The following is a 26,532-nucleotide window of genomic DNA, read 5'->3' on the forward strand; positions in this document are numbered from 1 at the left end:
TTATACGACCAACAACATTATACTATCAACAATCACCAACTCTAAATCCAACAACGATATGATATACAACAACCACACTATACAATCACAATATCAATTCAAAACAATGCAATACCAATTACAATATAATCATCAAGCCAATCAACATATCAACTATCTTATAATCATTTATACAATAACTGAGTAGGGAAACCCTACCTAGAAAAGCAACCACCAAGATCGTCACAATCAGCTAATCAAAATCATTCTTCAATGAAATCACCTCCTATAAACACACGATCATACAATCACAATCTAACATCAACAATACTCCCCAAAACCCCCAAATTACCCAATTAGGGTTTCAACTAAAATCAATGAAACGATATATAAATCACACTAGAAGCTTACCCACAATACGACGGTCTCAACGGCGTAAAGAACACAACGATCCGACGATTTTAGCACTTAGGATTTGCTAATAACGCGATGAATGAAAGCTACGTAACTTGTTTTTCTCTTGAAAGGTTTAGAAAAGGTGAAAAGTGATTAAAAAGAATGACGGAGTCCTTTTATACTTATCACGCATTATTAACAAAACCTGGCTAAAATAACCAGTAAGACTCACTTACTCGATCGAGTAAGTCACTTACTCGATCGAGTACCCCTTATTCGATCGAGTGCCTAACATACTCGATCGAATACCCATCAGGTAGCCTACTGTTTCGTATAAAAACTTAATTACTCGACAGTGTAAGCCCCACTCGATAGTGTACCCATAGACATAGAAAATCGTAGTATTACACCCAGTGATAAAAGTACAATGGAATTTGAGCTCAATGCTGAAGATGATGCCAAAGACAAAGGCCATGAAAGGATGAAGCAGGAGAAAGTAAAAACGAGAGTAAAGGCATATGTGGATGCGGACTACTCTCATTTCATCAATTCAAATTCACAGAACCCAAAAAGGACGGTCCGCGATGTTGAAGGGATCTCCTCCAGTCAGAAGCCCTCTTTTGGGCTATTCAAGTGTTTCGGAAGATAAAACGAGACGCCATCCCGTTTGTATAAATAATTTGTAATTTGAATTTGCTAGACTTTTTTTTGCATTTAGACAATAGTATTAGTTTAGTTAGTTTAATTAGCTGAAGACTGAATATAGACTGCTGCTGTGAATTTGGTATTTTTGCGGGAAGTATTTCTGTGTTTTATGCAGGTTTTGGGAGATTCTTGACCATTGGAAAGCGTGCCCAGAAGGAAGTTCTCGATCGAACACTTATTGTGCTCGATCTAGCAAAATGCCAAAAGGAAGTCCTCGATCGAGTGATTTACAGTTCTCGATCGAAATGTCAAAATTCAGAGGTTCTCGATCGAGTTGTCCTGTACTCGAACGAGCAAAAGTGAAGAGGAAAAGTCCTCGATCGAACAGCCTAGAGTTCTCGATCGAGTAGAATCCAATGCACAAGGGGAAGTTCGTATATATTGTAAGTATTTCTCACTTTTTATTCTTTTTCATCTCCTTTCATATTTATTTATTCATTTTTGCATATTGGTTGTATTTTTCCCGTCCCCTATTATTCTGCTGGTGTATGCTGGAGGAGAACGAGGGCGTTGTCCGTTTTGGTTTGGGGAGGATAATGCATCCTTTGAGTCTGCATTTGCATTTGTTTTGCATTCATGTTTATTGCATTTCTGTTTGCATTTGTACTTTATTTTCAAAAAATTGAAAAATCCAAAAAATTCGAAAAATATCAAAATATTCACGTTTATTTTTGCATATAGGTTGAGTCGGAACGGTGGATTTCAATGATGAAATTGCACTACTTTTGGTCCTTTTTGCTTAAGCCTTGCAAAACTGATATTTTTTTAGCTTGTCTTATCGCATGTCCACGAGTTAATGTTAAAATTTAGCTGAACAAATAGACTTGACCTGATAATTTTGGCAACCTACTTATAATTTCTAAGTTTTAGAGCCTTAAAACTAGTGTCATTTATGACCAGTTCATGTAGGATTGTGAGTAGTTACTCCTTGCATAACATGTATCATTAATTTGCACGTATATGAAATTCAATTTCTTTTTGCCTACATACATTCGGGTTAGTGGTTAGTGTCACATGCAGGGAGGTGCTTACATTCCCTTTTTCTTTCATTTTTACCCATTTAAACTCCACATTTAGCCAAATTTGCCTTTTGACCCTTTACTACATCCAAATTTAACATGCCTTGTCAAGGTAGTTTAGTGTATGTTTTTGCGATATTTTGTCTATTGATCCGAGTTTGGCTTGTATTTGATTATCTGGAGTTGGTAGAAAAGGAAGAAGGAGGATGATGAAAAAAAAATCAAAAAAAAAAGAAAAAAACGTGAAAAAGAGAAAAGAAAAAGAGAAAAGAAAAATGAAAAAAAAAAAGAATTTGATTTGATAAGAACGGTTTTCCTCCTATGCATTATTTTTATCTTATGAGGAGTATTTATTTGGTTAGTGAGTTTGTGTGCCGAAATAAGGAGCACTTGTGCTTATTTCTAATGATTAAGAATCAGATATGGTTCGTTTGGTTCTGTTTAGGTAGCTAGCTTGACTTATTACCTCACATTTCCAAGAATATTTTGCCTTTTCTTACCCATTGCCTCACTTTTCCATATTTTTGTAAGCCCTCTGTTGTGACGGGACCTTGATTGGTTGAAATGTATGTTGTACGGTAGTTAGAAATGTCTATCATATTAGTTGCATGCATGTTTATGTCGGTCGTAGTTTAGGTGAGCGACTATTTTTCTTCTTCTCTTACATTCATATGCTTACCCTTTGCTTCATGAGAGAAGAGTGACCCGTGAGAGTCCATTTTTAAAAGTCTTGCAAGGTCGACAGTTCAGCTCTATTATGAACATCTTACAACTCGTTTGCAATTGATAGTTTTGTCTATAAGTGTCAGTTTGTTTGCATTAAATTGGTTTAAGTAGACAACTTGTAGCTAGCTCTGAGTTTTCTATTTTGTTCCATTAGTTTGCATATAGTTTGTTTGGTTTGGGGAGGTTTGATACGTGCATTTTACATAGTCCTTTTTGGCCTCTTATGCACGCATTTCCATGTAATTCTTGTAGTATTAAGCTACAAAATGCCCCGAATAGTCTACTTTGGTTTGCTTTGCTTTATTTGCAGGAACGGAACTGAAAGTAGCGGAATCATGCCTTTTTATGCCTCTTAGCATGCATTTATGGAGATGGAAGAATTGAAGCGGAATTGCCCTTGCCTCGGGAAGCGTGAAGTGGTCTTGGAAGCTAACCAACGAAGTAAGGAGCTGTTTCGGTGGCATTCACCTCGATCGAAGGCTTTTGTTAGCCTTTCTGTTCGATCGAGTAGATATGGGTGGTGAGAAGACCTCGATCGAGACCCTGCTGTTCTCGATCGAGAGGTGCATATTTGAGGTTCCTCGATCGAGTAGACTAAGTCCTCGATCGAGAGGTTTTGCCATGTAAGTGTTCGACCGAGGAGATTCAAGTTGCTCGATCGAGAGGTTTTCTATTTGACGTGAGATTTTCTCGCATAGACTTAATATCTTAATTTACGGTTTAGGTTAATAAAGTGTCTCTCTTATAAATAAGAGAGACTTAATTAGGTTTAAGGATCTTATCTTTCATTCACTAATCCTGGAACATTAAGCAGACACTTCTTCTTCCTCTTGTTCTACGTTATTTTGTTCTCTATTTTCCGGATCCGAAACCCTTGTAATTTTTCTTTACTATATTAGTTAGAGCCAGTTGGTTTATTTTTGATAGGGTTGCGACAGCCGTGTCAAATATATAAGATTAGATAGGATGGATTTTGATTGTGGGACTTTTTAATGAAAATGATGAGATTGAAATTGAAATGAGATAAATGATCAAGGATACTGGGTTTTGATTAAAATTGAGCATGAGGAGTAAGAGAAAGTGAGAGGCTGGGTAAGCGTATAACAATTAACAAAAGTGCTAAACTTAGGGTTTAATGAAGGAGACTAATTTATACAGTATTTTATATGGGGCGGGTCAGATATGTAATGTGGGAGGTTATGGGCCAATTAAACATATAAATGAGCACCAATTTTTATTTAAGACGAGTTTATTCGTTTTAAGTATAAGATTCAGTAGTATAATTAATGGAAAATTATAGTGAAAAGTAAATTTGTCTTATATGCACAGGAGAATGATAATTGACTTATTTTAATTTTAAGACGGATACATCCGTATTAAGGGAGAATAATTGATGGACTATTATGATAAGATTTGTTAAACAAGTCGGGTGATACAGGTTGGAGCAAAATACAAGTCTGATGAGGGTTAGAATAAAGACCAACAAAAATTCTAACATATTTTATATTGCTAAGTTTTAAGCCGAAAAAACATATTTTTTAGAAATCAAATCATATTTAATATTAATAATATTCATCACTTATCGTATTTATATTAAAGCATTTATAGAAATAATTTTTTATAGTTAAATGATAAAAAAAGTTATATAATCATATAATTAAGACAAATTTATGTTTTTGTTTTATACAAGAAGTTTAACAAAATGGTACCGTAAAAACAGGTCAAAATTTCCGTTTTAAATGTGCACGGGTCAAATTCATTTTAAACTTTCTCGGGTCAAAAATTTAACTGTGCAATAGCACGTGTTCTTCAAACACGCACAAGTTTCACTAAATGGAAAACATGTTCAGCAATTTGCATGGTCTGCAACTATTAAGACCATTGCACTTTTTACTAATTTAAGTTATTTTAATTTTCACTAAATGGATCTGTGGCTGTCAACAATAAAGTTGTGTAGTTATATTGTCTATTAATGCTTAAATCTGTAACCCCAAGTCCCATAGATGGTTCTAAAGAATGATTCCAAATAATTTTGGGATTAAGGCTCTGATGTTGTTGTTGTTGTTGTTGTTGTTGTATCTGTAACTCCAAGTGAGGGTTAGTCCTAAACATGTTGGCAATAGATGGAGTAATTGTTATTGGAGTAATGAAGCTCGAAATAAGAGGGAAACGGACGAAATGGTAGTAGCGGTGGAAGGTGAAAACAGGGCAACTACATTTGTTTTCCTCCATTTTCCGCTTATTTGGAGCTTTGTCAGCTTGGTTATAAACTTATAATTACCCCAAGCATGCCTCACGTATGTATACCTGGTAGCTCTTTTAAAAGGGTGTAGTCATTTTCGGGCAACTTTTACCCTTCCGCCCTCATTTGCCCCCTCTACCGTACTTACGGGTTGCTCTGTTTAATATCTTGTAGGGCTAATCCCAAATGGTGAAATGGGTACTTTGAAAATCCTCCGAAGCAATTGAAGACGACTAAAATCCTAGGGAACTCTCTGCCAAACTGGGAAATCAAAGGACTTGTTGAATACATCCAGGGCGGACCTCAACCAGACGAAATGCTCTTTCCTGTGGCCCATGGAGTGCACGCTGTCAGACTTGGCAACGAGGCATCCATCTCTCAGACTGCCTGTGAAAGAAGGGGCATTTTATGCACTGACTTTCGGGGCCACAAGGACCTGTGCCCAAGACGAGGTGTTGAGGGTTAGTGTCCCTCCTTTCCAGATTGACTTGCCCATCCAGACGCTGTATAGTAGCGACGGTGGAGACACTTATGGGTGGGGATTCAAGGCCACTCTACAAGTGCCAAGATCACTTTCCACAACCCTGGCTTGCAAGAGGATCCTGCTTGCGGCCCACTTCTTGATGTTGTCGCTCTCAAGGAGTTAATACCTACTTATCCTTCAGCAGGTTTGTACTCCGAGTCTCCGCTGCACTTGATGATGATGTCAGCTAGTTAAGTCCCTATCTTGTAATAATAATGATGTGTATGCAGGTAACCTTGTGAGGAATAATGGGTTTGAGGAGGGCCCTTACCGGTTTCTCAACATCTCTCACGGAATCCTTCTCCCTCCTAGACAGGAAGACATTACCTCCCCGCTACCAGGATGGGTTATCGAATCCAACAAAGACGTTAAGTTCTTAGACAAGAAACACTTCAATGTTCCATATGGTCGTTCAGCCATTGAGCTTGTTGCAGGGCGAGAGCGCGCCATTGCGCAGATTGTGCGTACTGTTCCCGACAGGATGTACCACCTCACTTTCACCATAGGAGACGCAAAGAACGGTTGCAAGGGGTCTATGATGGTGGAAGCCTTTGCCGGTAAAGACACCCTCAAGGCTCCCTTCGAGTCCCAGGGATTGGGCAAGTTCGCCACTGTCAGCATGAAATTGAAGGCCATTTCTAGTGAAACAAGGATCATTTTCTATAGCTCCTACTATCATACCAAGAGTGATGAGTACAAAATCCTTTGTGGCCCGATTCTTGATGAAGACAAGGTCTTCCCTACTTATTAGATCTGTGTTATCCCTTCTCACATTGATGCAAACCTCAACAATAATATTAGAGTTTTAGTATGTTACCCTTACCTTTCCTAGACTAGTATTTGTGGCTCTGCTTGCAGAAGTCGCACTGAGAATTAGAGCAATAGTTGAATGTTTTTCCACTGCATCTGCTGTGATGCAATGGATATCTTCAGATCAACAAAATTCGAATTTAAAAGTTTAATTCCCCTTGCTTGTTTGTTTGTTATTTCCCTGTGGCATGTCTCATTTTGGTGGATCACAACGCAAAAGTAGAGTAACTAACTAAAACCTCCTTTCATTTGCATAATAATCAAGGTATCTAACATTATTACAAGAAATACAACAGATTGCCACATATCCAAGAAAAAGAATATATGCTCAGTTTGACCCGAATTGTGATTTTAGAGGAGACCGTTTAGCTTACACTGTGGTTGTACCAATGGGCATTCGAATTCATGCTGGAGTCGTAATCATTTCTTTTCGCTGCTCTCGTCCAAGACACCCACCAGGCACTTCTCCAGTAAGAATTCTGCATTCACCCAAGCATGGTATTTATCTGAACCAACAGTTAAGGACAACCTAATTTGCTTAGAAATATACAACACAGGTAATCAAACGTGAAATAAGTTAACAATCAAATTTGCAGAAGAAAAAACAAATCACTTGTACGTTATTGAGCGGGCTATTATCATTAAATGAAAAATAAGTCAATCAGTTCTCATAAAGATTACTGAATATCACTGGAAACTCCACATAAGAATGTTAACATGGTTAGACTGAGTCATGTACAGAGTACTACATATGTTCTCAATTCATTTGGCTGCTGCATCACTGCATCTTTATCACCGCATGCAAGCACCACTTTAAGCACGGACAAAAAAAAAGTTTAAAGAACAGTGCTGATATTATTCCCAGACTGTTTATAACAATGTGAAAATATAGTGCCAAAGGATACTGAATAAGGATGTGCAGTCTTTCCCTACAGCTTTCATTAGCATATCTTCGCCTGGAAACAAAACAACTGTCAGCGCCTGCACAATACAAACCAGAACCTAAAAAGCTAAAGAGATTGAATATGTATATGACATCAAAAGGTTGGATATACAAACAAACTCATCAGCCTAAACCCTGTTGAAGCTAAGGAGTCATTTACGTACAAGTTTTCTCCCCTCTCCTCTCGAGTTTGATAAACAACAAAAGTAAATGTAAAAACACATAAATCAACTCCTCTATTGTCCCCATTATCACTGTAAACCGGAAGGACTCACTAGACTGTATGCACAGCGGTAGTTGATCGGAACAAATTTCAATATGAAAGCCAACTCTGTGTTTTAACACACGACTTAGAGTATGTAATGGGCGTGGGCCCTCGAGATACTAAGTAATGTTGAATTTGTACTTCAAAGAAGTCTATTTTACCGGCACACAACCAACAAAAGTTATCATCACTATGAACCCTCCTCAGTTCACTATAAACTTCATTACGGAACCATTTTGCATGTTTTTGGAATCTCCACAGTTTTTCTTCTAGCATTTATGATTTTATCCTAATTACAATGAGAGAAACTTCAACTTTGAAGCTAGTTATCTTACAAAAACAATACCATTCTTACCCTTGTGTAAAAGGCATAAAATGAGTGATGACATAAACAAAATGAGTGACGGCATAAACTAAGGGCTTGCTTGGAATGGGAGTAATTATTAAGGGAGTAATGAGAGCTAAAATAAGAAAAATAGGAGGAGATTGGAGGTTAGTGGTGGTTGTGGAGGGTGGAAAGAGGAGGTGAGGGAGGAATTATTATCTCCATATGGAGGTAATGTATTATTTGGGGGGAGAGGTAGGGAACAATTACTCCCTTAATGGAGGGAATATTACACTATATTTCCCCATCTCTATCCATTTCTATCTCCAACCCCCATCCCTTCCCTCCATTTTTTAGTTCATTTCATCTCTATTAGTCCCTTAATAATTACTCCCATTCAAAGCAAGCCCTAAGGATTGATCATTCATGCACTTATTGCACAAGCAAACCAATTATAGCAAACATGTTATAAGTCATCACGGAGTATAACTCGCGCACCTTTAGCATGGGGAATACTTGGAAAATATAGCTTAAGAAAAGGATGTCTTTACCTCCTGGATGGAATTTCATATATGGGTAAATGTTATACACATGTCCTTTAAAAATTGTCCACATGGAGCCTTCTGTTTGATGTTGTTTTACTTCACTCTTTGGTATAAGCCTCCGGTTTAATTGACCTTTCAGGCCTAATTTACAACCGTCAAACGAAGGGAGTGAGATAACAGTCATGAATCGCATGATACTTCGCAAAGTGAAGGGACATTATTAGCCATGAATTCATGATTCAACACCATTTTCAAAATAACTTATGTTCACAATACATCAACTCACAACTCTAAATACAATGTGGTTGACATGTCAATGTGTCAATATTCCTATTTTACGGTGTCACTTTTGCGAGACGATGGTTCGGAGACATCAGGCCATTTACTAAATTAAATGAGGAATACAACATTAATGACTTGATTGTATGCATACCACATTATTCCAATTTTACAGTGAGTTGTTTGTGAGACGATGGTACTGATATAAGTCCATATAACCAAGCTGTTTACTAAATTAAATGAGAAATGCAACATTAATGGCTTGGTTGTATGCATAACAACCACCTCATAAGTTTTTGTGCAGATTTGATACTTTAAGACATACTTCTACCTTTCTGCGACTGTTTCAGAAAGAGGGGGGAGGAGGAGGTGAATCGTAAGTCACACCAGGTCGCACAAAAAGTGATTAGTTCACATATAACAAATCAGAAAAATCATCAGGGGGTTCAAAATCTAAATTTTGAGTGCACCTGCAAGATCAGGATGAGTGCGAGTAAGCTTGAGCCAATCCATTTGGCTATAACCCTTCTCAAAAGGAATCTTAGCCCGAACTACAGCCTTCTTCTTCACTGAACTTGCAGGACCATCCACGGATGCTTGTCTTGGTGCTTCGGTTGATTGCTTTGAGGGCTCTGTACTGATTACATTGAACGATAAAGATCCAACCTTCTCCTCCTTCACCACAGGCTTGCTATTGGAGAGACCGTTGTTCCATCCACCATTCTGATTCTTACTGTGGCTACTAGAGGATTCCTCTTTTATAGAGATATTAGCAATGCCTGGAACAACAGTTTGCTCATTACCCTTACTGTCGTCAACCGGAGCACTAACCTGTATACAAGAAACAAAAAAACTCCTCGAGTTAAGCATCAAGCTGCCAGTCGAAATTCCTATTCATAGAAACAGAAGCTCCAACTTCCAACTTGCCTGGCAGAACGTAAAGTCGTTATCTTTATCGTCTTCCATCCAACAAACACACAACTTTATCCAATCAGATATTGCAGACAAAGAAATTCCTGTCAGACCAACAAACAATCAACAACATATCGAACATCCGCCATCATTTCTCTCATCCAATGCAGTAAACTTCAAATACATCAGTACACAATTTCTACTAGACTGCCAACTGCCATTCACACTCTCAATTCCGATATCACTAACTATGCTTTCTATTTCACTAACACATATACTTGTGTAAGGGGGCCTTCGCCTTCTAACTATAGATAAACAAATGATTGGGACGAAGGAGTATATTGTAAAACAGATTTTTTAGTAACTACATTTTTTGTCCCAATCATTTGTTTACCTATTTCTATTCTTCGTGAATAATATTTTAAACAAAGGTAAACAAACGATTGTGAGTTTGTGACGGAGGCAAGGGGAATCTAGCTAGTGGCAAGGGGGTACTTCCAAAAAATGGTTATAATTATCGATTATTGTTACCCAAAATTTTATTTCTAGGTCCGCCCGCCCGGAGGGAGTACTTGTTTAGCATCGATGGGCCATATTCAAGGTAGTTGCAATCCGTTTCCCACAATATTAGCATAAAACCGTCTTACATAAGACTAATTGGCGACAATTTCGTCATACAATAAAAAAATCAACAGTATAAATAAAATTAAGCAATCAATTACGATTATGATGATGATGATGATGATATAGAGGAATAACAATTGTTGTTACAAAATTATAACACAAAGAAATCAAATCATAAACTTAATTGAAAAAAATTAATTAGAGAAAAGAGAATCTAACCAAGGAGTAATTAGAGAAGTAGATTAGCGTAATTTTCTCAGTGGCTTCTCCGCGTAAATATTGTTCGATTTTGGTAGGTGGGGCAGTGGCGATTTTGTTGAACGAGCGGAGGGTCAAACTCGTCTTCTCCGAACTCGATATATCGTCTTAAAAGAGATGAATCGTTTGTCTAATCCGATCTTCTTCTGTAGAGATGTCGAGTGGCTACTGGCTAGTGAGTCCAGTACAATTGGCCCGTTTGATCAGGGACCAAATCCATCAATTGACCCAATTACAATATCTTCATTGACTAGTTGTTTCTCCGCGCGCGTTACGCGCGGAGATTCAAAACGCGTTTCTATTTGTTGTTGCAGCGAATCTGTTTACGGCTCAGTTTTGGCGAGAATTACTGAATGTATGTTGATGTAGTTGCGTTTTGTTCTAGTGTAGAAGCTTTTTTTTTTTACGTGTAATGTTCAACGTAGTTGCCTTAATTTGACGTTTTAGTTTCTTATTCTATTGCACTGTCTTCAAATATTTAGTGATACACTTGTCATTTGTGCCCCCTATCAAATCATTCAGTGCACCAAGAAACAATAGAATTGAGCATCCTTTTTGCATTTAATGTCGTTCTTTGAACTGATAATTGTGAAATTAAAACAATTGAACAATTAGTCTGTGTTAAATTTGGTGCTTTTACCATAGGATGTTACAATTTGACTAATGCTGTCAAAAGTCTTAAATGTCAGAGGATGTTTCACATTGATTCTTGCCTTTGAAATTCTGGAGTTGAAAGTTATAAATTGGCAATTGATAAATTAATAATTGAGAATACTTTAGAAACATTTGACATGGCCTACGAATTTGTATCTCCATATACTTGTATTATGACTAATGTCCCTGGGAGGATGCGGCATGGGGTATATATTCCATGCGATCTAAGACTAATACAGGACACTTTTATAAATCTAGGTTATCCTGTTGTTGGTGTTTTTCCAGTGATGTACCCAAAAACTCATCAATTTGAAGGGGTTGTTCAAATTGCCTTTGGTTGTGATACCATTGCTTGCTTATCAGCTTTCAAGTTAGAAGAGCAATTCAGTTCTGTAGGTCATGGTCGAGACAATTGGTTTGCCACGTTCAAGCCACAACCTGGTCCGTATCTGTGGGTAGCTTCAAGGCTAGATTCAAGGTATTTCTCTGAACTGCTAGCGTATGAGCAACTCCCCTATGCAATTCGACATGAAGCGAAAAGAGCTGCTGCTGAAGACGACGTCTGCACTTACACCTATGTTCACATTGCATTATGCAAGCTTTAAGAAAATAGTTGTAAATGTCTGCGTGTCTTTGTGATGTGTTATGAAACTTATTGAAAAGTTGTTTTCATCTTTTTTGTTTGATGTGATCTTCTAGAGTAGCATAGAAAAATGGAATCTTTTCTAAGCAGTTGTAATCGTTTTGACGAAGAAGATCTAGAAGTTGAATAATATTTTGAACTGTTGGATTTGAGTATTTTTTACTCAATTAATTGAAAGTCTGTGAATGTAAGATTGTAATGGCTAGTTTGATATCTTGCAAAGATATATAATACATATCAATTTGAGAGATGCAGAACGAAGTAAGATAAGCACCAAATAAAAAAGAAGATATATAAAATAACAAATGATGAATTAACCTATGAAAGATTAATGATCATCATGGTAAATTAAGTAGCCTTAGTACAAAGTAGAACTGATTTGTTCATAAGTGCGTTGATTTGTCTGGTCCATAGTTTATATTACACACAAAAGCTAAGGATACGTTAAAAGAGTACACGCAGCAAGCTTAGCAGCTCGGCGAATTGTTCAAGAGTAACAGTAGGTTGACAAAATACCAAAATGACAGGCCATGACCACTAACTATTACGACTATGCATGTGCTATTGTAGTCCATACTTGATAGCTTCACGGGTAGGCTGCAGATTTAGGACCTGTGTTCTTTTTGGTCCCCTTTTTCTTGGACGTAGTCGGTCATGCGAGAATGTCTTTGGAGATCTTTGGTGATCGAGGATATTTCAGGTGCATCTTCTGCAGGAGTAGTAATGTCATTGTTTGCAGATTGGTCATGAACTATTTGCTTGTCAGCTGCACGAACTTCAGGATCGTCTATAACTTGTGATTCTGGGATTGGCTCCTGAACTGGTTCAGTTTTTGATCTGATGTCATCTTAAATCGTCAACAACAACCCGCTTCACCACCCACTGCAAGATGTTATTTACTGAGAGGGATGTAGAAGGGCCAACTTGAACTTTGAAAGGAGTTGTATGGAGCAACTCTTGTACAGCTGAGAAAGCTTCCTCATGATTCTGGAAATTAGGTTAATAATTATTAATATGTATGTGCTAGTTCATTAGTTGAGGTTTTATGTTGTTAGTCTTACAGAGTGCTTCATGTGGAATATATCAGCTGCTGACATTTTGAACAGTCTTTCAGCAGTCAGTGTAAATGCGGTCATTGGCAATGTTCCTGTTCCATCTGATATTTCGCAGTTGAATGTGATTCTGAAATAGATGTTGTCTAAGCATTAGTAACTTCTGCGTGTTTTAGCTATTAGGATATTGAATGAGTTCTATTATTAGCTATGCTATAAGTAGGAGTGGGATTATGTATATTTTCTTATTTGAAGTTATTGTAGTACTAAAGTGATGCAGTAGACTTACTTTGGCACTGAGGTACAATCAGGCGCGGAGCAGTTGTTGCATGTGTATGGACGTCCTGGTGGCATGCTCGTGGTTTTAGCACATTTTGAACATCCCATGTATGCATGCACTTTATGAAGTTCAGCAGCTGGTACAGTCACTTCTAACCAGTGTTTTTCATCTTGCAAAGCTGATTTTGCCTGTTGGAAGTATGATGGAGATTAGTAAATGCATATGTGCTAGGTACATTAGAAGGTGCATCACTAAATTGTGTTTAATTTCTTAGCACGAAGAGCTGGAATTTTGGTTGTCTTTTCACTTGGCATAGGTAGCTTGACATGAAAGAGCCTAGACTGAAGTTGTGTCAAGGATGTGTAATGGCTTGCCATCCTGTAAAAGTGAACAACATTAGCATCTGAAATAGCAAATAGAAAGGTCGTGTTCGTAGTGTTTGAATTAGGACTACTAAGTTCAGACAGTACCAGGTTTTCAGCGCTTCTGCTTTCTCACCAACAGGTGAATGTATGATGACTGTTGATCTAGAAGTGGTCATTGAGAAACCTGTAAATGGTAAGGTATAGTTATTAATTGTCAGTTACTATATTTAGTGCGTATGTTTTGAATTGCAACTAAGTAAATGTGTCTGACCTTAGTGATTAGATACTCTGAGAGCTATGAGTCCCACAATCCTGAATTTGCCAGGTTCTGGAATCAGCATTGTGCAATCATCTTCTGCCAGGTCATCCCAAACTGAGATTGATAGTGGCTGCGGAGTACTGTGTAGGTCGTTCCATTTAAACTGATGTTATTAGTTTCGTATACAATGTTTGTTCTTTAGTATTTTAGCATTAACTAATCCGTAAACTATGGCTATGATTTACCTGTGGTCAGTGATCACAATCTCACGAACATTTGTTTCGCGGTTCTTGTTTGTTGTAACTTTACGGGAATCTTCTTCTACAAAGAGAACCACACCTAAGAAGCATGGTCATGTTATGGTGGAGTGCAGTTTTTCTGTAATAAAACACAATAGTGAAAAAGATGATTGATACCGTCGTTTAGTACCAAAGATAAATTTATAAATCCGAACTAAAACTATAGCTAGTGATAGTAAGGGTCGAACCATAGAGAGGCGAATGTAATTTATAGTTGTCTTAATTTTAGTCTTAAAGAAACGAATAAGTGGGGGGGTTTGATTTGGTCTATAACTAATTAATTGTAATAAAAATAAAAGCTACAACTAAAGCAATTAAATAAAAGGTGTAATCAATAATAAAAAGGATGCTAAGACGATCGGTTCACTGTAGCTACGACGACACAAGTCCTAGGTAAGTCTGAAATAGTCACGTAAGATGGGAAAATAAGAAGTCCTCTAAGTCCAACTTAACAAGTAGCGCCGTTCAGCCTAAGCTACTAGTCCCTAGGTCTCACTAATACTAGCTCACGCCATGAAAAGTGATTCCTAATGCCTAAATTTTACTTATCTTACGATCTTAGTATAATTTAGTCGTTCAATTAGTAGTCCATTGCCCTCCCATCTCTTTCGATCTAATGGGTCGGTCAATTCCTAAGTATTTAACAAACAGCCTCTCGGTCTTTTACTAAAAAAAAACAATTAAATCAATTGAACAGTGCTGATTCTTACGTGACGCAGTCGATCGACTAGCTAGGCCAGTCGATCGACCAGGTTCTCAGTCGAACAACTATTGACATCAGTCGATCGACCAAGACCTGTATCAGGTCTACCTATTCTACGTCGTCTACGCTACAGATCCCCTCACATCTTAGCAAAGGGTGATTAGCTACGCATATTAATATTGATAACAACAACGAAATTGAAATAAACGATATGGAAAAACATAATTTGAATGATTAAAGCAATAAAACGCAATAAAGAGGCTATGGTTCAGGATTCTAATCTATCAATTCTATGCTAATGACAAAATAAAGTAGAAACTGAAATTAAGGGCAAAATAATACCGAAGTAGGAGGCAAGAGTTGAATCCGGAAGCAAGAACTTCATTGAGAAATTAATGTACCGAAGCTAAACTAATGTGTGAGATCTAAACTAAGAATGAATGGAACTAGGTGATAATGAATGCTAATACAGAGAGAAAGTGTTACGTTATATAGCAAAATAACGCAACACTTCCTAAACCTAATTACACAAATGAGCTTAAGCTAAATCTCGTCTTTAAATTCTCGTCAGACTCGTGGAGTGGTCGATCGACCACTTGGACCAGTCGATCGACCAAGAGCGATGTACAGAATTGCATTCTGATGGATTCTGCAGCGCGCGCCGATCTTAAAACAGCTGCCATTTCTTCGTTACTTATCGGAATAAAGCGATTCTCGCGGAGTTGGAAAGCTAAGAGGATAAGCGTTCACCTCCAGTTGGAATAACTCGATTATCAGCTCTAGAACTCGAGATATAGCCATTTGAAACAGGCTGCAATATCGTGAAGTGCATCTTTGCTTGTTAAATTCTTGTAACTTGTACGCACCCATGCTCTTGCTATCTTCAGGCCTTGAAATGCATTCTAAACTTCAAGTCCGAGTCAAATATTCATGTCCTTCCTAAGCTTAGCTTTCGGGGTCAAGATTTGGTTCATTTTCTACTCATTTCCGCAATAATCTTCAATATTACATAAAAATACGAGAGTAGACAGAAATAGGGGAAATAGTAGAATAAACTACATATAATAGACATAAAATACGTGGAAATAAAGATGTAAAACATCATATTATAGACACGCATTAAACTTCCCCAAACCAAACCTTTGCTTGTCCCCAAGGAAACTAAATGCAAAACTAAATCTAGATAGAAAGGAGCAAAACATGGACAAACTGAAAATCGTCTACTTAAACCAATTCAATGCATATGAATCAACTACTAATAGCTCAAAGTCACGCAAACGAATTTATGTATATTTCGAAAAGATGTTGAACGTTTGATCTTGCAAGACTTTCAAGATTGGACTCTCCCGGGTCACTCTTCTCTCAACAAAGCAAATGGTAAGCAATTTATATGTAAGAGAGAAAGAGATAAAAGTCGCTCACCTAGACTCAACCAACATGATCATGCATGCAATATAGTATGATAAGTAATTCTAGCTACCGTGCATATACATTCCAACCATTCAGGGTCCATCACATGCCGAATACTTGCAAAGATTTGGATAAGTGAGGCTATGGGTAAGAAGAGGCAAAACAATATGGGAATGAGAGGGAAATAGCCAAGCTAGCATCCTAAAAAACCGAATAAAACATCCACTTCTAACTCAATGAAATAAGCTCAAATGCCTTAGTGAATTAGGCAAACACTTCACTAATCCAAATAACACTCCTCATAAAATATAAAGCAAACATAGGAGTAAACTTTTTTCTCTTTTTTTTTTTTTCATTTTTCTTTGCCGTTTCTTTTTCTTTTGTTTCCTTTTTTTTTCGTTTTTTTTTTCGTTTTTTTTTCGGCAGTCACTATTTTTCAATTTTTTTCATTTTTCTTTTTCTTTTCTCCTTCATTCATTACCAACTTCATAGAGTGCAAATCAAGCCAAAATTGATACAATACAACGAATACCACTAAAACTACTAAACTAGCTCAGCAAAGGGTAGGCTTAGTTTATGGATTGTAGCTAAAGGGTCAACTGGCAATTTTTGGCTAATGTGAAGCTAGTGGGTAAAATGAACAAAAGGGATTTTCGCAAGCATTCTCCAAACATGCAATACCAACCACTAACCCGAATGTATGCAGGCAAAAAGAAATTAAATGTCATACTTGTGCAAATTAATGTTACACGATATGCAGGGAGTAACTACTCACAATCCTAGATGAAACTGGTCATGAGTGATACCAGTTTATAAAGCTCTAATTCCTTAGAAAGTTTTGTAGTTTGCCAAAATTTCAAGTCAAGTCTAATTATTCAACAAATTTTGAAACGAAATTCGAGATATTGCAAAAGCTTTTGCTAAAAGATGTGATAAAATGCAGGGTTTAAGCAAATGACAACTATCAGTAATGAATACTCCAATCTGACTCAACCTAATATGCAAAATTAAACGTGATATTTTTGAATTTTTTCAAAAAAAAAATTTTGAATTTTTTTTGAATTTTTTTTGTATATATAACGAAAATTAGATAACAATTCAAAACAGAAAATAAACGTGAATGCAAAACAAAATGAATGCAACGCAAAACCCTTCCCCAAACCAAATCACACAATGCCCTCATTGTGCGAAATCATGTGTATAAATAAGCAAAGGAATTTGGGATATTGCGATAAGAAACTAAATAAGACATGAAATTGGGACTCAAACTTACAAGATTTTAAGCGCAAAAGGAAACCTCCCCAAACGAGCGTGAGCTAGGAGGTTTCAGTAGCTAGCAGTGCTACCATAAAATACCTGAAAAGAAACAAAATACCGCGCGTAATCCGAGAAAACAAAATTGAAACGGTAACTATGTGCAAAGAATTAAAAGAACAAGGTATAACAGCTACAGTGGTCGATCGACCGCTCTAGCCAGTCGATCGACCAAGTTACCTGTAGCTTCTGTGATACGCGTATCAGTCGATCGACCACTCTAACCAGTCGATCGACCAAGTTACTTGACGTGAACAGTTCCTGCTCACGAATTGATGCGTATGGCGGGACGATTAATAAACGACCTGATGCGAATATCGACCCCATGAAAGAGGTTGTGCTCAATTTAGAGGACCAAGCAAAACCACGCCCAAGTAATGCATATTCGCACACTAAAATTGGATGGGCTCAAATAAAAGAAAGAAAATATGTGCGATTAAAGCTCAAGACCCGCGAGAACCTTGATGCCGTGTGGGAACAAGAGGAATGCCGTGTGGGAACAAGTGAGAGAGCCGAAATGTGGCGGCACCAAGGGGGGGAGAATCCAATTTTATATTTTTGCATTTTCAACCTAGTTTGAATAAAAGTTGACAAAATGGTATAGGTTGTGAGTTCTATGTGTTCATTCATCCTAGAACTTACAAACTAGCATTAAATGCTTGCTTGGAGGCCAAGGCTTTTGTCCTATATAAAGGACCTAGCCTCCTCATTTGTAATCCATCAAAGAATTAAGAAAAACCTTTTAGAGAGAGAAACTTATGTTTCAATCTTTTCAAAGAGTCGATGCTTTCGAGTCTTGCCTTGAACTAAGGACGCGCTCCGCAGTTTAAGTTGAATTACTTGACGTGTTTTCGAGTAATTCCCCATTGTTATCGCTATAGGTCTAGTGATAGCAAATATCCCATTGGTTTGATCTCTTCACAAGAAATCGAAGCAAATATCCTTTTATTCTTGCACCAAAGAAAAACAAAAACAAACAAAAAAGACTTCCGCTTCGCCCAATAATGCATCAAGTGACACGATCTGGTCGGGTTGCACCTAGTGCATTCGGATCTTCCCTCTCACTTGAATCCACAATTAAGTCTTCCGCTCCGCATACGCTCCAAGTGGTATCAGAGCTTCAGCTCTTGATCACCCCAAAAAAATCAAGACGGTTCTAAGGAGGTCCCAATCAATTAGTAGTTGAATATCCAACGCGATTGGTATTCAAAGGTTAAACTTAACGAGGTAGTTGAGGTTTAATCGATTGGATCTTGAAGGCACGGTTTGAACAAAAAAAAAAATCACTGTTCATGGTACTATTCACCATCAAAAAAAAAAAAAAGGAGTTTCGAAATTTCAAACAACCAACATCAAAAATGAATTTCGACGATCCCAACTTTCTCAAGAATCTTCAAAAGGCTTTAAAGAATTTACAAGAAAACGATCCCAAGTGGATACCAAGATGAGAACGAACCGTTGAAGAGTTCAAATTCAGTGAACTGCCCGAGTTCACGGGAGGCACGGACCCCGAAACTTATCTTGAATGGGAAAGACAAATAGATCGGGTGTTTGATTTCAAAGTTCTGGATGACGCAAAATGCTGTAAGTACGCTACTCGAAGACTTAGTGGAGGGGCTTCACTATGGTACAAGAGTTTGAAAGTAAGGCGTGCTCGTGCTGGAAAAGAGAAATTATCATCTTGGGATTCCCTTAAACGCAAATTGCGCAAGAGATATGTTCCAGCAACTTATAGGCTCACGACTTATCGTAAGATTGCTAATCTCAACCAAGGGAGGCTTTGTGTCTCTGAATACATCGACGAGTTTGATAATCTCACTCTGATGAGAGAAGTGGAAGAGAGTGAAGAATTAAAGATGGTTGAAGCACAAGGAAAAGCTAAATTGCCAACAATTTACGGTGAGAGTAGTCGGAATTGGAGGAACGAGGGAGGATCGGAAGGGAGTCCGGCGAGTAATGTTGGCAAACCCAAGTCGGCTGCCACCCCTAGTTCCGCGGCAAGAGCGCCCGATTATAAGGAAACAAGTCTCTCCAAAGTACGATGTTTAAAGTGTCCGGGGTTTGGGCACTATCAAAGCGCGTGTCCAAATGAGCGATTGAATACCTTGAGAGACACTGTTGCTTATCGGGATGAGTTGTTTGATGAGGAGTAACGATTGGGTGATGTGTTCAATTTCGAAGAAAGAGAAAAGGACGAGATTATAGAGCCATTGAGTGACGATGATCAAATTAAAGATGTGATTGAAGATGACATATTTGCCAACTTGGATGAACCTCATGCGGGAGGTACTTCTTTATTTGATCCAAATCTACCAATTATTTTTGATGAAGAATTGGAAGAAGTTTATGACGAAACTCACATGGAAGAAAGTGATCATACAAGTTATGATGATGCAACTCAAGACAATCCTAATCTTGTGCCAGTCTCGGATGAGGAAATCAAGGATGTTTTCTCCAAGGAACTACCCGCTGGTTTACCACCTATTCGAGGGATTGAACACCAAATCGATCTCCTACCCAGAGCTCCCTTACCAAACAAGGCCGCCTATAGATGCAATCCAATGGAGACAAAGGAATTGCAAATCGAGGAATTGATGGAACGAGGTTATGTGCGCGAGAGCATAAGTCCATGTGTTGTCCCTACTCTACTTGTCCCAAAGAAGGATGGGACGTGGCGAATGTGCGTTGATAGTCGAGCCATGAACAACATAACTATCAAGTATCGTTTTCCTATCCCAAGGCTTGACGACATGCTTGATGAGTTACATGGATCCGAAACCCTTTCTAAGATCGACTTGAGGAGTGGTTATCACCAAATGCGAATAAGAGAAAGGGATAAGTGGAAAACCGCGTTCAAGACTAGATATGGGTTATACGAGTGGGCCGTCATGCCATTCGAATTAACCAATGCTCCGAGTACTTTTATGCGACTCATGAACGAGGTACTCAAACCTTTCTTAAGCAGATTTGTTGTCGTCTATTTGGATGATATTTTGGGGTACAGTCGAACTGAGGAAGAACATTTCATACACCTTCGAGAGGTGTTCGACATACTTCGAGGGCAGAAACTCTATGGAAAGAAGGAGAAGTGGTCGTTGTGGGTCAAGAGTGTCATCTTTCTCGACTATATGATATCTAAAGACAGGGTTTCGGTGGAACAAATCAAAATTGAAGCAATCAAGGCATGGCCTACTCCTAAGACCACTACGGAGGTCCGATCATTTCATGGACTCACATCATTCTATCGGAGGTTCATTCGGGACTTTAGTACCATTACTAGTCCTATCACCAAGTGTACGAAAAGGGGAATCTTCGTATGGACCCCGACTGCTCAAAAGGCGTTCGAGACGATTATTCAAAACCTTTGCGAGGCACCTTTATTGGCACTCCCAGATTTCACTCAACCATTCGAGATGGAATGTGACGCAAGCGGTGTTAGAATTGGAGCCGTACTAATACAAGGAAAGCGACCCATCGCTTATTTCTCCGAGAAATTGAATGGAGCCCGGCTCAATTACTGGACGTACGACAAAGAATTTTATGCTATCGTGAGAGCTCTTCAACATTGGAGTCACTACCTTTGGCCGAGTCATTTCATCCTGCACTCGAACCGCGAATCACTGAAGCACATCAATGGACAACAAAAGTTAAACCCACGGAATGCCAAGTGGGTGGAGTTCCTACAATCCTTTCACTTTTCATCAAAGTATAAACGTGGCAAGAGTAATGTGGTGGCCGATGCTCTCTCAGGACAGTACTCATTATTGAACGTGCTCGATGTCCGATTACTTGGATTTGAGGCATTGAAGGATTACTACGAGCATGATCCCGACTTTGGAGAAACCTTCGAGATTTGCAAGTCCGGAACTCATGATGAGTTCATTATTCCAGATGGTTTCCTCTTCAAAGGTAATAGACTTTATGTTCCAAAACTTCCAACTCGGGAACTCCTTATTCGAGAAGCTCATGAAGATGGAATTGGAGGACATTTCGGGGTAAACAAAACTATAGATATTCTCAAAGAACATTTTCATTGGCCCCAACTGCAAAGAGTCATGCAGGATGTGATACGAAGGTGGGAACCATATCAAGTCAAAGAACCGTATCAACCACCAATTGACAAATACATTGATGAGAAGCTACATGGTGGGAACTCTAAATTCTTATTGAGGTCAATTTTCATGGAAGCTCATGATGATCTTGTTGTTTCAAGCAACCACTATTTGGATGTTGGTAGAATTGTGCATAAAAGGCGGTGGGAAGGAAATCACAAGAAAGTAAAGCGCAAGCAAAGATGGCACAAAATGGTTTTGACTTGCAATAATCATTACAATTTCAAATCACTGGAGATGGATAAACATGAAGACTATCTTGAAGATGATGAGCTGAAGAAGAGATCAACGGGGTGCGCAAATTACTTCATGTTCTTAATCAAGTTTGAATCTAACTTCCAGTTTTGTTTTGATCCCGGCGGCATCAAATATGATTCGACTATGTGCTCGAGTTTGTTTGGGTTTATAATATTCATCTTTGATCCCGGCATACTGAGGCAAAGAATTGAGGACAATTCTTTTTTAAGGGAGAGAATTTGATGCGTATGGCGGGACGATTAATAAACGACCTGATACGAATATCGACCCTATGAAAGAGGTTGTGCTCAATTTAGAGGACCAAGCAAAACCACGCCCAAGTAATACATATTCGCACACTAAAATTGGATGGGCTCAAATAAAAGAAAGGAAATATGTGCGATTAAAGCTCAAGAGCTGCGAGAACCTTGATGCCGTGTAGGAACAAGAGGAATGCCGTGTGGGAACAAGTGAGAGAGCCGAAATGTGGCGGCACTAAGGGGGGAGAATCCAATTTTATATTTTTGCATTTTCAAACTAGTTTGAATAAAAGTTGACAAAAGGGTCTAGGTTGTGAGTTCTATGTGTTCATTCATCCTAGAACTTACAAACTAGCATTAAATGCTTGCTTGGAGGCCAAGGCTTTTGTCCTATATAAAGGACCTAGCCTCCTCATTTGTAATCCATCAAAGAATTAAGAAAAACCTTTTAGAGAGAGAAACTTGTGTTTTAATCTTTTCAAAGAGTCGATGCTTTCGAGTCTTGCCTTGAACTAAGGACGCACTCCGCAGTATAAGTTAAATTACTTGACGCGTTTTCGAGTAATTCCCCATTGTTATCGCTATAGGTCTAGTGATAGCAAATATCCCATTGGTTCGATCTCTTCACAAGAAATCGAAGCAAATATCTATTTATTCTTGCACCAAAGAAAAACAAAAACAAACAAAAAAGACTTCCGCTTCGCCCAATAACGCATCAAGTGACACGATCTGGTCGGGTTACACCTAGTGCATTCGGATCTTCCCTCTCACTTTAATCCACAATTAAGTCTTCCGCTCCGCATACGCTCCGCATACGCTCCACGAATTAACTCAATAAATTGAGTTAATATGGTCTTAGTACCTGCAAGTGCACATAATAATGCGCCCAAAATTGCGCTGAACCCAAAGGTAATAGTCTAAAGACGGAAATTAAACTAAGCACACACTAAGAGTTTTTATTTTTAAACAACTATGAAGTTTTATTCAAAACAAAAACAAAACACATCCGAGTTGCCTCCCGGCTAGCGCTAGTTTCAGACCGGTCCCGCTCGACCTCTTTTTCTTCAGCAGCTTACTCTAATGGAGCCCAATCAAAACAACTCAAGGCTCTCAGCAACCTATCATACATCTGCGCATGTGCTACACAAAACTGTAAGTAGCACCATAAGATAGAAATAACATAGGAAATCAAAATGTAAAAACATTTAAGCTTAAAAAATTTCCTATGCCAGCTTCTAAAATCATCCACAAAATAATTCTGCCCTCCAGCTAAGGGCGGAATATAAAAGCTCAAATTATCCGCAGGTGGAGAATTAACGAACTTAGGTGCATTCGACTTAATAATAACGCGGGTAGAATTAAAGTACTCTGACGGGTATGAAATGTGAGGTGGAGGAGTCTGGTCAACTAAGGAAGAAGGTGGATAATCATCCCAAATGCAAGGGGCGGTAAAGTCAAATGGGTCAATCGGGTCCTCTATAATAGGTTCATCTATAATATCGTCATAAACATCCCAATTAACCTCAAGACTGTCAAAATTTTCCTCCTCACTCTCCTTATCGCTAGACTCATCAAGTTGGAGGTTCTCAAAGAGATCCTCCAAATCGACCTTACTAACAGTGCAAGAATCATAAAGGGGTTCTAAACTATCCTCATAAAAAGGATTGTCAACCACGCTAATGGTCTCCTCTATGTCTCCGTCAGCATTTCCTAGATTGGTTTCTAAGGTCTCACCCACCCCCTCATCTGAGTCAACATGAAGAGAAAAGTTGGGTTTAAGAGATTCAGCAGCAAACCAATCAAAAAGTTCTAATACCTCTTTTACGGGCATTCCTGTGAAATCCCCCTTACCAATAGAATTTAGGTATGCTCGCGTAGAGTCAGGCATACCCTTGAAGAGAGTCATGAATATTTAGAATTCAGAGAATGCATCTCGTCTGGGCTCAATAAACTCCCAAAGCCTGGCGAAATAAGCACCAAAGATTTCATCCTCTTCCTGTGGAAAACTCAGAAAATGAAACATGAGAACGGTCTCAAGGAACCGAAGTTCCCTGAGACTAAAGAAAGAAAGACTAGGATTAAAAACAACTAAAAATTAGCGCTGCCTCCCCGGCAACGGCGCCAAAATTTGATACCGTCGTTTAGTACCAAAGATAAATTTATAAATCCGAACTAAAACTATAGCTAGTGATAGTAAGGGTCGAACCACAGAAAGGCGAATGTAATTTATAGTTGTCTTAATTTTAGTCTTAAAGAAACGAATAAGTGGGGGGGTTTGATTTGGTCTATAACTAACTAATAGCAATAAAAATAAAAGCTACAACTAAAGCAATTAAATAAAAAGTGTAATCAATAATAAAAAGGATGCTAAGACGATCGGTTCACTGTAGCTACGACACAAGTCCTAGGTAAGTCTGAAATAGTGACGTAAGATGGGAAAATAAGAAGTCCTCTCAGTCCAACTTAACAAGTAGCGCCGCTCAGCCTAAGCTACTAGTCCCTATGTCTCACTAATACTAGCTCACGCCCTGAAAAGTGATTCCTAATGCCTAAATTTTACTTATCTTACGATCTTAGTATAATTTAGTCATTCAATTAGTAGTCCATTGCCCTCCCCTCTCTTTCGATCTAATGGGTCGGTCAATTCCTAAGTATTTAACAAACAGCCTCTCGGTCTTTTACTAAAAAAAAACAATTAAATCAATTGAACAGTCTTTGATTCTTACGTGACGCGATCGATCGACTAGCTCGGCCGATCGATCGACAGGTTCTCGATCGAACAACTATTGACATCGATCGATCGACCAAGACCCGATCAGTCTACCTATTCTACGTCGTCTCACGCTATGATCCCCTCACATCTTAGCAAAGGGTGATTAGCTACGCATATTAATATTGATAACAACAACGAAATTGAAATAAACGATATGGGAAAACATAATTTGAATGATTAAAGCAATAAAACGCAATAAAGAGGCTATGGTTCGGGATTCTAATCTATCAATTCTATGCTAATGACAAAATAAAGTAGAAACTGAAATTAAGGGCAAAATAATACCGAAGTAGGAGGCAAGAGTTGAATCCGGAAGCAACAACTTCATTGAGAAATTAATGTACCGAAGCTAAACTAATGTGTGAGATCTAAACTAAGAATGAATGGAACTAGGTGATAATGACTGCTAATACAGAGAGAAAGTGTTACGTTATATAGCAAAATAACGTAACACTTCCTAAACCTAATTACACAAATGGGCTTAAGTTAAATCTCGTCTTTAAATTCTCGTCAGATTCGTGGAGTGGTCGATCGACCATTTGGACCAGTCAATCGACCAAAAGCGATGTACAAAATTGCATTCTGACGGATTCTGCAGCGCGCGCCGATCTTGAAACAGCCGCCATTTCTTCGTTACTTATCGGAATAAATCGATTCTCACAGCGTTGGAAAGCTAAGAGGATAAGCTTTCACCTCCAATTAGAATAACTCGATTATCAGCTCTAAAACTCGAGATATAGTCATTTGAAACAGGCTGCAATATCGGGAAGTGCATCTTTGCTTGTTAAATTCTTGTAACTTGTACGCACCCATGCTCTTGCTATCTTCAGGCCTTGAAATGCATTCTAAACTTCAAGTCCGAGTCAAATATTCATGTCCTTCCTAAGCTTGGCTTTCGGGGTCAATATTTGGTTCATTTTCTACTCATTTCCGCAATAATCTGCAATATTACATAAAAATACGAGAGTAGACAGAAATAGGGGAAATAGTAGAATAAACTACATATAATAGACATAAAATGCGTGGAAATAAAGATGTAAAACATCATATTATAGACACGCATCAATGATATAGCTAATCACTTAATCATACCAAACATCTCAGTGTAATCAGTTGCTCTGGGCAGATGAGAGATGGGTCTATAGTCTATGGTATTGGTGCCATCATCAATATCAACTGGTAAGACAATAGTTCGCCGTCCAAAGTTCATCTGAAAATCAACATCTGTAGGGTTTAATTTATATTCTGGCTTCAGAGGAGATATTGGAGCATTTGTTATCTCATACAGTCTGTTGTGCTTGAATGCATCTTCATATTGATCGACCGGGTCAGCAAAAAGAGCCCCGCGCATCGTAGACCCCTGTTAATAGTACTATGTTTGTTAGTCACGGTTTATTCAATAAATTAATTCTAAGACACGATCAATAAACTTAATTACATATGTTATTTAGATTTGTCTGTATATTCATTGTTATTATACACATAGCGAATCTTATCGCGTGGTACTGGCTATATTTCACTTGTTAGCAAAGTAGCTTTCAAGTGATTTTTTCATGTACAAAGAGAACAATGTTTAATAAGAAATGTGCGCTGCTTAGTTGTGCTGTACTTAGGCAAGTA

The 26,532-nt window shown here is 38.2% G+C and overlaps 1 protein-coding gene across 1 annotated transcript; it reads right to left on the bottom strand.

The window, feature by feature from the left end:
• Positions 1 to 6,622: 6,622 nt before the first annotated feature.
• On the bottom strand, positions 6,623 to 10,726 carry LOC141626848 (cytochrome b5 domain-containing protein RLF-like). The gene is made up of 6 exons (XM_074440454.1): positions 10,513 to 10,726; positions 9,685 to 9,773; positions 9,228 to 9,588; positions 8,485 to 8,619; positions 7,306 to 7,356; positions 6,623 to 6,906 (listed from the first exon to the last, which is right to left on the bottom strand). The coding sequence occupies exons 2-6, from the start codon at positions 9,721 to 9,723 to the stop codon at positions 6,821 to 6,823; spliced, it is 672 nt and encodes a 223-aa protein (XP_074296555.1). The 5' UTR covers positions 9,724 to 9,773; positions 10,513 to 10,726; the 3' UTR covers positions 6,623 to 6,820.
• Between the last annotated feature and the right edge of the window lie 15,806 nt (positions 10,727 to 26,532).

Source organism: Silene latifolia, chromosome Y, assembly GCF_048544455.1.
Source record: "Silene latifolia isolate original U9 population chromosome Y, ASM4854445v1, whole genome shotgun sequence".
In the NCBI taxonomy this organism is placed as follows: Eukaryota; Viridiplantae; Streptophyta; class Magnoliopsida; order Caryophyllales; family Caryophyllaceae; genus Silene; species Silene latifolia.

Coding starts and splice junctions, on each gene's coding strand:
- LOC141626848 (XM_074440454.1), bottom strand. CDS start 9,723: ATGGAAGACGATAAAGATAACGACTTTACGTTCTGCCAG. Junction 8,620..9,227: donor CACTCATCCTGATCTTGCAG/GTGCACTCAAAA, acceptor GTTGTAAATTAG/GCCTGAAAGGTCAATTAAAC. Junction 6,907..7,305: donor AGACTGCACATCCTTATTCA/GTATCCTTTGGC, acceptor CTGTTGGTTCAG/ATAAATACCATGCTTGGGTG.